The following is an 11,629-nucleotide window of genomic DNA, read 5'->3' as shown; positions in this document are numbered from 1 at the left end:
TTGAATGCCATTGGGAGGTTAGAACGCTCAGATAAACCCTACTCCCCAGCCAGTGTGCGCTTTAACATAACACTCAAGAGTGAAACACTCTGAATTTACAAACGCCCAGGGCGAATTTACGAATGCACCCTAAGCCAACCCTGTCTGTTTTGCCCCATAGTTGCGCACGTCAACCTACCTGTCTATAACGTAATTGAAATGTATTAATGAACATTGAAACCACGCCCCCCCCCCCCAAAAAAAAATATAACAATGACCACAAAATTGAATACACTTTAATCAGTTAAAGATCTTTTTCATCAAATAGTGGAATGTTATGATTCCCTCTTTCTTTACAGTTAAATGTCCCATCTAGCCATCTTCAAAACCCATTATCCAACCAACCACATTGAAATTCCAGGAATACAAACAAAACATAAAAACAAAAATGAAACCCCTACATGTTGTTCTTATGATGAAGTGGACTTTAAAAGAGACCATTCGCTCATCGTGGGAGTAAATGACTGACTGGAGTCATGAGAGGGAGGTGGTGTCACTGGCAGCAGAATCATCCTTGCAATAGGACCAAAGTATTCCTTCTATTGATGTTGGTTTGATAACTCAAGGCAGAAGACAGAACTGATATGGACCACAGTATACTGATCGGATCTCCCTTTTCAACAACATAAGTTTGTAAATAGTATTGAGCTTTCAATTGGTTACTTTTCAAGAACTCCTATAGCCACAAATGCAGTGGTTAGCCTTGTGAATTGGCTGTTCTTTTCATGGGTTGTCTTTGTCTGGTTTTCAATAACTATGCCTATGGTGGGGAAGGGATGAACAGTTCATCCTTGAGATGAGTAGAATTTTGAAAGGGGGGAAAGAAAATGCCAAAAACCATTTACAGTGCTGATGTTTACTGCATTTCTAGGTATGTCTACAGAACACAAAGGGACAAGTTAAAACACAATGAGAGAACAGGTTAATGTCAACTGCTAGAGGACTAGCTAGACAGGTCTACGCAGCCATATCGGATGCTTACTCTTTTCAATCTTAAGTTTCTTAATACCACAGCCAACACCTGAAGCTACATATTGAGATCAACCAATCCAATGAAAAAAAAAAACAACAACCTGCCTTTAGTGGGTAAACAGGCGGCATTAAAATTGGTTTCTGGTGAACATGTAGTTATGATTAGAAACATGAAAGACCACATGACTAGTCCTGCTTTCTTAAATCTGGTCCAATGTTTAATGTTCAATGTATAAAAGACTAAATGGCTCTGGTAGAGGATGCATGATTCTTTGGGGTTGGGGATGACTAATTTCTCAACTTTAAAAGTAGGGCGATGAACCAGCTGAATACTGACCAGCTCCTCAGCCACCAGGGTCATGTTCATTAGGCACCAAACGGAAGGAAACTGACTGAATCAGGGAGGGACCTTGGACTTGTAGAATTAGAAAAGGCTCACTTTAGTTTTCTGCAAATGAGAAAGGATACGTTTTTGTTGCAAAACGGTGGGATTTTCTCTCTCCCTGTTGTGCGTCCTAACGAACACGTCACTGATGCTTGTTTGTAGCTAGTACCACCCCCCCACCACATAATCAAGAGCACCACCCATCTCCCTCCTCTGCTGCCAATTTAGTCATGGTTTGACTTCCCGCCTCTCCTCACACAGTAGATTTTTCTCTCTCATACAAACATAAATACACCAATACTGCGCTCCGCCGCCGGAGGGGCTTTTGAAGAGTTAAGTCCAGTTGATGTGTAGTCTCAAATGTTACACAGGCGGGCAAGTATTTATTTTGTCTTCTCCGGAGCTTGACGTAGATTTTTTTTTTTTTACAGGATCTCGTATTTGTCGACAAGGAACGAAGTTTCTAAAGAGAATTTTACTGGTGCGTCTCCTTCTACGTGAGTCACTTTGGCAACCTGAGGGAATAGGAGAAAAAGGTAATGTGATGAGTGAAATGCAGGGATAGCAATGTCAGCAAGAGCATTGTGTTCCATCTTTGACTGTAGGCCTAAATGTGCATAGTTAGTAAGCATCAACGTAAAAAGGGGAACTTGCCTGTATGTCGCAGTAATTGCGTATGGATACGAAGGACACGTTGACAGGGAAAAAGTCGTTGGGTTGCCCGGCGATACTGAACTCGAGGCTGCCGCTTTTGTTTTTGGCATCTATGACGGGTAGGCTCCACTCTAGAACGTTCCGTCTGTTGTCGTGCTTATACTCTCCATCCACATCTCCTACCACAGGTGCCCCAACTCCAGACCTACACCAGGAAATACACCCATATACTGTAAACAACGCAACCATCAACTTCGGGCTGTCTCTAACTCTCAATGATCGGCTATGAAAAGCCAACTGACATTTACTCCTGAGGTGCTGACCTGTTGCCCCCTCTACAACCACTGATTATTATTATCTGACCCTGCTGGTCATCTATGAACGTTTGAACATCATAGCCATGTTATGTTATAATCTCCACCCGGGAACAGCCAGTAGAGGACTGGCCATCCCTCAGAGCCTGGCTCCTCTCTAGGTTTCTTCCAAAGTTCTGGCCTTTCTAGGGAGTTTTTCCTAGCCACTGTGCTTCTACACCTGCATTGCTTGCCGGTTAGGGTTTTAGTCTGGGCTTCTGTACAGCACTTTGTGACATCGGCTGATGTAAAAGGGCTTTATAAATATATTTGATTGATTGGTTTACCGGACACAAATGAAGCATAGTCTTAGACTAAAAAAACACCTCAATGGAGGAACTCCATTGCACATGCTTCTTAGTCCAGGGCTAACTTAAATCTGTCTCTGGGAAACCAGACAATAGAGAACCCAGCAAGGTTGTTATACAGTCACAACAATACAATAAAATACAACTAACATTTTATCATCCATGCACTCACGGTATAGGGATAGCAATAACTACATCGTTGAGTTCAAGGCTCTCCTCCTGCAGTTCATATTCAATGTTCACGTCGCAGCCAGTAGCACTCTCTGAAGGCCAGCAGTTTACTACAGACAAAACAAAGGTGCGATGACATTTAAAAATGTACTATAGTTAGCATAAAATAAATCATACCACAATAACTGCAGATCACAGATGGTGCCGGCAGGATGACAGGTTGAATGAGACTCACTGGTTAGAGGTATGAGGGCCTCATCTGTGCTTTGGAGTCTCCACTTCAGCACCCCCACGTCGTTGTTGAGGGGGAAAGACTTCTCGGGGTTCTTCAGACCAATCACAGAGTCTGAAGTGAAGAGCTTCTTATCCACATTGGGGTGTGTCTAAATACCAGGGGAGATGCAATCAATTTCAACAGTGGACATACAATTCATCCCATATCAGATATATTAATGTAACATAAATCTAATACATAGGGCCGTGTTCAGTAGGAGCACACAGGGAGAAACATTTTGAAATGGAATGGTGCTGGGGTTACTAGTCAAATAAGAACACTGGATTTTTCACAACGTTGTGCTCTAATGAACACCACCCATGAGCCTTTACAAAAGGTCATGGGTCAGTCTGGATTGGAACAACTCACCTGCAGTTGTACTCCCTTCTTGTCGTAGTTGTTGACCATCAGGCGGATGCGGCCAACCTTGTCGTCGGTCACTCTCAGCGTGATCATGCCCAGGAGCTCCATGTTCTGTAGACCTCCATCACGTCCACAGGTCAGACTGATCTTCTCCTCAACTCTCATGTGGACACTGAGGAAAACATACATACACAGGTGTCATCAAGGTTAAGATTGAGGTTTTATCGTCACACACGGGAATTATGTCAATAGTAAAGCACAGACATTGATTGCAAGATAAAGACCGACGCAAAACCTTGGCTTACTATCAAAAATTAACATTTGAAGAACAGGAATAAAGTACCTCTCCACATTAACTGGTGGCGGTAGGACATTGGATGCAAGCGAAGGCATTTTCCCTGTGTTGGACATGATGGTTTCCCCCTCCCCCCTGAGCTTGTCCACAAAGTTGTCCACCTCTTTCCCCCTGGCGCCCAGCTTGAGGGCTTTGCTGGATCCGGTTGGCCTGTGGGAGACACATGATCATCAGTACCAGCCTATCTGTGGCCCAGAGTTTTTCCTGGTCAGGTCACGTTCAGGGTGGGAAATTAACACCCGCCAAATGCGGGTAGAAGGCCATTGGTGGGCAAGAACGTCTTTCACCAGCCACGTTGACGGATGGTTACACAGCATTTGGTAACAGTTTTTTTCAATCCAAAATGTAGACGATCGAATTCACGAAAGGCTACTCAAGTGTGACACTATCCTCATGTTTCTTGTCTAGTTACATAGTTTTGTTCACATGCTAGGTTGTTTTCAATATTAGTTTGAGTTTGCTGCAACTGTCTGCTGCTAGTGCAGAGATTCTCAATCATCTCTGAAAAACACAGAGTGCCATTGCCATAGTAATGGCCCACCCCTTAAAGGGGCAGCTGAACATTTGTCTCACCGAATGAATAAAATATTTCAGGTTACATTGTATTTGAGCATGGAACACTCCAAAATCCTTTTCATAAACTTTTAGTCACTCATAATTTAATTGTGCTCCTCAATATGTTCTCATCAATATCAACTCCTTGTAAAAAATGCCCGTGTTAGAGGCCTGAACTAATAATAATAAATACGTTGTATCTCTTAGCATTTTGTACAGGGCAGGCACTTCGTTGATAATGTTTAATTGTAGAACTGTTTATTTGTTGTACTATTCTAACTAAAGGATTGATTTGAACATAGATTGGATAAAAGACTGAAAAGAGAATCTGTGGAAAGAACTGAAAACTGCTGTTCACAAATGCTCTCCATCCAACCTCACTGAGCTCGAGCTGTTTTGCAAGGAGGAATGGGAAAAAATTTCAGTCATTCCGATGTGCAAAACTGATAGAGACATACCCCAAGCGACTTACAGCTGTAATCGCAGCAAAAGGTGGCGCTACAAAGTATTAACTTAAGGGGGCTGAATAATTTTGCACGCCCAATTTTTCAGTTTTTGATTTGTTAAAAAAGTTTGAAATATCCAATAAATGTCGTTCCACTTCATGATTGTGTCCCACTTGTTGTTGATTCTTCACAAAAAAATACAGTTTTATATCTTTATGTTTGAAGCCTGAAATGTGGCAAAAGGTCGCAAAGTTCAAGGGGGCCGAATACTTTCGCAAGGCACTGTACCACATTATTTCTTTCTAGTAATACATTTCTTGTTTTAGAAACATTATAAAGCATCCTCATCTGTCATATGATTTTTGGTGTAATTATGTCCCAAAAATATTTGGGCTGGTAAAAAAAAGAAACTGAGTGGCTAGAAGATTCTCATCTACCTGCCACTGGCTGTTGGACCAAAAAGTTCATTTCCAACCCTGGTCACGTTATCAGGAAAAACTCTGGGGCCTATCTGCCAATCACAATTATACACATAATCAAATTCAACACCTAAATTCCATCATTTGCGTACCTGACTGGGACGGGAGCCATCTTGGGTTTCTCGGGTTCGATGATGGTGTCTGTGATGATTGACCCCGAGGACATGCTGCTCATCCCGGTGCTGCCAAACCCGCCGAAGGCCGGCACCTTCTTCCCAGAGCGCTCGGCATCTCGCCTGATCTGCTGCAGCTCTTTGGCCTTTCGCCGCATCTCTGCCTTGGCCTCTCGCTCCTGGGTCTGTGGGGCCGAGCAGATGAGGAGGAACGTTCAAATCATGGTTACTATAAGCTAAAGCCACACACATAAACGTCCTCTGGATGGTATGGGCACTTTAGCTACAAGTGTCTCACCTCTCTGACGGCCCGAAACACCTTCTCCTCATGAGAGTCCATCTCGGTGAAGGTGCGGATCTGGGCCAGGTTGACATTCTCCCTGTAGCCCAGGGCCACGATCTCGTCGAAGGCGAATATCAGGTCGAAACAGTGGTCTGAGATCTCCCCTTCCTCCAGCACACGGCAGTACTCCGGGATCTGAAAAGAGAAAAACACAATTGAACGCTTCAATACCAAACCAACAGTCATACGTTTATAGTGGGATATGATCCCATTTGAAGTTATTGGTGGGATGGATGAATTCTGAACTCAGAAGCAGCAGTGGGCTGTTATAGCATTGGGTTATCCTCTGTGTTGCTCCCAGCCTGTTGTGTGTGTGTGTGTGTGTGTGTGTGTGTGTGTGGGTCCTAAGTACTATGACCACAAAATGATACATTTCCATTGTCTCTGTGTAATGGACCAATAAAGATGTATTGGATCGTATCATACCACGCGTGAGAAGAGCCGCAGCGTCTCCAGATCTTCCAGGATGTTGCTGTTCTTGGTGGTGACCAGCACCATGTAGAGCTTCTCCAACGGCTGGTAGACGTAGCGCACGCTCTCCGTCTCCACAAACGTGTGCTGCTTGCCCATGCCCATGAGCTTGGGGAAGGCGGCCAGAAGGCCCTCGACACGCGTCCGGGTCATCTCCACAAACTGCCGTGACACGATTGCTTTGCCTGCCTTGGTGCACACCGCCGCTGCCAAAAGCACCTGCAGGGAGGACAGAGAGAATCACAAACATACGTTCACAAGTGGGATGTCTTCATTAATGATGACAGAGTGATAGACATGGTTACCATAAGTGGTACAAGTCTGTTGGCCAAGCAAGGTAGTTATGTGCCAATTTACTCAGATTGACGCTACCAATACTTTTGTTTACACTGAACTGACTGGCTTCAGAAACCAATCATGGTTACATTAAGACAACGTGAAGCCGGCATGAGATATGGGTCGAAAAACATGGGTTTAGAATGCCACTGCTCTGGCTCCTAGCTAGCAGGAGGACGAAAATACAGTTTTCTGGGAAAAATTGCAGTATTTCAATTTTCTCTATGTATCAGTGTGGAAAGGTACAATTTGGAGTACAGTGGCATATTCCACCCCTGCATTGAGGTACGTTTTCTAACCCATATCTCACGCCAGCTCCATGGTGTCATAATGTAACCATGATTGTGTTCTGACCCCCAGTGCAACTCAGTGTAAACATGTATAAAGATGGGGTCAGAATATGCTGGCTACAATTTACTACAGGTGACAAAATAAAGTATTTTTCAGTCACTTACCATCCCAGAACCAAAGCAAGGCATGATAACGCATTGATCCAAGCGACTTCATTTACTAGATAACCGAGTGCAAATCAATGACAATGTCATATATCCATTGGTTGACATTTATTGATAACTAGCTAGCTAGTTAACTCGCCTAGCAAGGCCAAGTATTTAACGTTATCAGTAAAAATAGCTTAGCACAGTTAACAGACAGCCAACAGTAGCAGCCAACCTGTACAATGCAAAGATCTATCACGATTGTTAAATTGTAGCTAGCTACCTAGTTAGCTAGTAAACTTACTTAACCAACGTTAGTTATCCAGCTAGCGTTAGCTAACTGAACTAACAACGAGCTGACATTTGTAGTAGCTAGTTAACGACATTAGGTAGCTATGTTACATTAACTAGCAGCTAAATAATAGTAGTATTCACGTTATATAGTTAACTTAGCTAATAAAGTTGACTGGCTAACGTTACCTTTGTGGTTGTCTGGCAACCACAAAGTGATTTGCTTTTCATTTCATTGTGCCAAGGGGCTAACGTTAGCAAGCTAATGTTTGTTGTTATGATCAAGCTAAAGCGGAAAAGAAGATAACGCCTTGACATGTGACACGGTGCTCACCATTTTTAGTTTATCTTTAGGAAAACGATCTTGAATCCCCGATGGTGTTTGCTCAATCGAGTTCCAGTGTTTCTAAAGCGCCGTTAGAAAGAAAATATAGTTGAATTGCTAGTTAAGCTGTGTGTTGCTAGTGTTCAATATGGCAGCCGGGCAGAGCCACGTCTCCATCTAGATGAGTTGCTTCCTTGATAAACCACTAGCCCGTCAAAAGTTGCGCGCTGTGTGCTTGATCCATAGAGATAGATAGAGGACTCTTCTTTGGGATTTGGTTGGCGGATCGCATCCAACTGTTAGGCGCATACACTGCCACCTACTGTACTGGTGTGTGAGGCCATTCACGGCCAACCTACATTAATTAAATTATTTGTTGTGGTAATACAAAATTGGGGGAAAGGAAAATTGCCCTACCAACTATTAGCCCTATCTAAAAAAAAAACACCAACTCATTTCACTATTTAACCATATCCAGTCTTACTCCAGACCAATAGTCTGAGAGGACATAACACTACCACTCAACAACCCCTGCAGCTGTTCTGCAGATGTAAATCCTTGTAATCCCAAGTACTTCTCTGCCACCACAACCTCTATTTTCTGTGACTTTCAATCCATTTCTGCAGTACAGTTTACAACCACCGCTATAAAATGCCCAAAAGCCCACCTTACTGAAGCACAAATTATTCCCATCACTCTCTCACAGGACACCTTTTGGGCACCCACAACTAACACACATAACTTTCTCCACCGATACCACACATTCCTTCATCTCATCTCTGCCTACTTACACACTGCTGCAACATGCCCATAAACTGTATCAGAATGTATCTCAGCATGACAGACACTGTCTTCTCCACTTCCACATGTACCCATCTTCCTCTACGACTCTATTCACTGTTTCTGAAGGCATACAACACTTTCTGTACTGCCAACCTCCCACACCACACCACTTCCCTCTACACTCAACTCCTTAAAGCAGTCATCACTGCTTTAAATTCTATCACCTGGGACTCAGGACCAAGCCTGGCCTGTTGAGGAGTGACGGACTCCATCCAAGCTGGAGGGGTGCTCACATCTTATCTATGAACAACCCTGGCCAGCTTAGTGGAGTCTGCCACAACTTGGGCAAAACTAAACATGGCGTTGTTCGCCTTAGCAATCTCACTAGAATAAAGACCTCCTCCATTCCTGCCTGCCTTAATGTTAGATCCCTCACTTCAAAGGCAGTTATAGTCAATGACCTAATCACTGATCATAATCTGACTGAAACATGGCTTAAGCCTGATGAATTTACTGTGTTAAATGAGGGCTAACATTTACGATAGCAAATTTCAATTTACAAAAAAAACCCAGACTTTTTCGTCTTTTGAGCTTCTAGTCATGAAATCTATGCAGCCTAGCCAATCACTTTTTATAGCTACTGTTTACAGGCCTCCTGGGCCATATACAGCGGTCCTCACTGAGCCCCATGGGCACCCACAACTAACACACATAACTTTCTCCACCGATACCACACATTCCTTCATCTCATGCTCTACCACCATTTTATTAAGTTTGCAATCGCAACAAATAATCTGCTCAAACTCCAACAGGGGAGCATCAAAAGTCGTGCTATAAATTCTCAGACAACCCAAAGATTCCTTGATGCCCTTCCAGACTCCATCTGCCTACCCAAGGAAGTCAGAGGACAAAATCAGTTAACCACCTAACTGAGGAACTCAATTTAACCTTGCGCAATACCCTAGACCCAGTTGCACCCCTAAAAACATTTGTCATAAGAAACTAGCTCCCTGGTATACAGAAAGTACCAGAGCTCTGAAGCAAGCTTCCAGAAAATTGGAACGGAAATGGCGCCACACCAAACTAGAAGTCTTCCGACTAGCTTGGAAAGACAGTACCTTGCAGTATCGAAGAGCCCTCACTGCTGCTCGATCATCCTATTTTTCCAACTTAATTGAGGAAAATAAGAACAATCCAAAATGTATTTTTGATACTGTCGCAAAGCTAACTAAAAAGCAGCATTCCCCAAGAGAGGATGGCTTTCACTTCAACAGTAATAAATTCATGAACTTCTTTGAGGAAAAGATCATGATCATTAGAAAGCAAATTACGGACTCCTTTTTAAATCTGCGTATTCCTCCAAAGCTCAGTTGTCCTGAGTCTGCACAACTCTGCCAGGACTTAGGATCAAGGGAGACACTCAACCTTGACACAATTATGAAAATAATCATGGCCTCTAAACCTTCAAGCTGCATACAGGACCCTATTCCAACTAAACTCCTGAAAGAGCTGCTTCCTGTGCTTGGCCCTCCTATGTTGAACATAATAAACGGCTCTCTATCCACCGGATGTGTACCAAACTCACTAAAAGTGGCAGTAATAAAGCCTCTCTTGAAAAAGCCAAACCTTGACCCAGAAAATATAAAAAACTATCGGCCTATATCAAATCTTCCATTCCTTTCTAAAATTTTAGAAAAAGCTGTTGCACAGCAACTCACTGCCTTCCTGAAGACAAACAATGTATACAAAATGCTTCAGTCTGGTTTTAGACCCCATCATAGCACTGATACTGCACTTGTGAAGGTGGTAAATTAGCTTTTAATGGCGTCAGACCGAGGCTCTGCATCTGTCCTCGTGCTCCTAGACCTTAGTGCTGCTTTTGATACCATCGATCACCACATTCTTTTGGAGAGATTGGAAACCCAAATTGGTCTACACGGACAAGTTCTGGCCTGGTTTAGATCTTATCTGTCGGAAAGATATCAATTTGTCTCTGTGAATGGTTTGTCCTCTGACAAATCAACTGTAAATTTCGGTGTTCCTCAAGGTTCCATTTTAGGACCACTATTGTTTTCACTATATATTTGACCTCTTGGGGGATGTCATTCGAAAACATAATGTTAACTTTCACTGCTATGCGGATGACACACAGCTGTACATTTCAATGAATCATGGTGAAGCCCCAAAATTGCCCTTGCTAGAAGCCTGTGTTTCAGTCATAAGGAAGTGGATGACTACAAACTTTCTACTTTTAAACTCGGACAAAACAGAGATGCTTGTTCTAGGTCCAAAGAAACAAAGAGATCTTCTGTTGAATCTGACAATTAATCTTAATGGTTGTACAGTCGTCTCAAATAAAACTGTGAAGGACCTCGGCGTTATTCTGGACCCTGATCTCTCGTTTGACGAACATATCAAGACTGTTTCAAGGACAGCTTTTTTCCATCTACATAACATTGCAAAAATCTGAAACTTTCTGTCCAAAAATGATGCAGAAAAATGAATCCATGCTTTTGTTACTTCTAGGTTAGACTACTGCAATGTTCTACATTTTCCGGCTACCCGGATAAACCACAAAATAAACTTCAGTTAGTGCTAAATAGGGCTGCTAGAATCCTGACTAGAACCAAAAGAATTGATCATATTACTCCAGTGCTAGCCTCCCTACACTGGCTTCCTGTTAAGGCACGGGCTGATTTCAAGGTTTTACTGCTAACCTACAAAGCATTACATGGGCTTGCTCCTACCTATCTTTCCGATTTGGTCCTGCCGTACATAGGACTACCTGGCATGATGGCTCCTTGCCTGCTGCTCCAGTTTCAACTGTTCTGCCTGTGGCTATGGAACCCTGACCTGTTCACCGGACGTGCTACCCGTCCCAGACCTGCTGTTTTCAACTCTCTAGAGACAGCAGGAGCGGTAGAGATACTCTCAATGATCGGCTATGAAAAGCCAACTGACATTTACTCCTGATGTGCTGACTTGTTGCACCCTCGACAACTACTGTGATTATTATTATTTGACCATGCTGGTCATTTATGAACATTTAAACATCTTGGCCATGTTCTGTTATAATCTCCACCCGGCACAGCCAGAAGAGGACTGGCCACCCCTCATAGCCTGGTTCCTCTCTATAGGTTTTGGCCTTTCAGTTTTTCCTAGCCCACTGCACCTGC

At 43.2% G+C, this 11,629-nt stretch overlaps 1 protein-coding gene across 1 annotated transcript; it reads right to left on the bottom strand.

Moving 5' to 3' along the window:
- Nucleotides 1-253: 253 nt before the first annotated feature.
- On the bottom strand, nucleotides 254-7,903 carry LOC139383076 (coatomer subunit delta-like). The gene is made up of 10 exons (XM_071127385.1): nucleotides 7,680-7,903; nucleotides 6,237-6,500; nucleotides 5,766-5,945; nucleotides 5,447-5,652; nucleotides 3,863-4,024; nucleotides 3,526-3,691; nucleotides 3,118-3,265; nucleotides 2,884-2,992; nucleotides 2,051-2,255; nucleotides 254-1,911 (listed from the first exon to the last, which is right to left on the bottom strand). The coding sequence occupies exons 1-10, from the start codon at nucleotides 7,680-7,682 to the stop codon at nucleotides 1,822-1,824; spliced, it is 1,533 nt and encodes a 510-aa protein (XP_070983486.1). The 5' UTR covers nucleotides 7,683-7,903; the 3' UTR covers nucleotides 254-1,821.
- Nucleotides 7,904-11,629: the final 3,726 nt, after the last annotated feature.

This window comes from Oncorhynchus clarkii, chromosome 24 (genome assembly GCF_045791955.1).
Source record: "Oncorhynchus clarkii lewisi isolate Uvic-CL-2024 chromosome 24, UVic_Ocla_1.0, whole genome shotgun sequence".
NCBI lineage: Eukaryota > Metazoa > Chordata > Actinopteri > Salmoniformes > Salmonidae > Oncorhynchus > Oncorhynchus clarkii.
The sequence above is the reverse complement of the archived record's forward strand: the minus strand, read 5'-3'. Positions and strand labels throughout refer to the sequence as shown.

Coding starts and splice junctions, on each gene's coding strand:
- LOC139383076 (XM_071127385.1), bottom strand. Junction 5,653..5,765: donor TGTTTCGGGCCGTCAGAGAG/GTGAGACACTTG, acceptor TCGGCCCCACAG/ACCCAGGAGCGAGAGGCCAA. Junction 2,993..3,117: donor GGCCCTCATACCTCTAACCA/GTGAGTCTCATT, acceptor TTTTGTCTGTAG/TAAACTGCTGGCCTTCAGAG.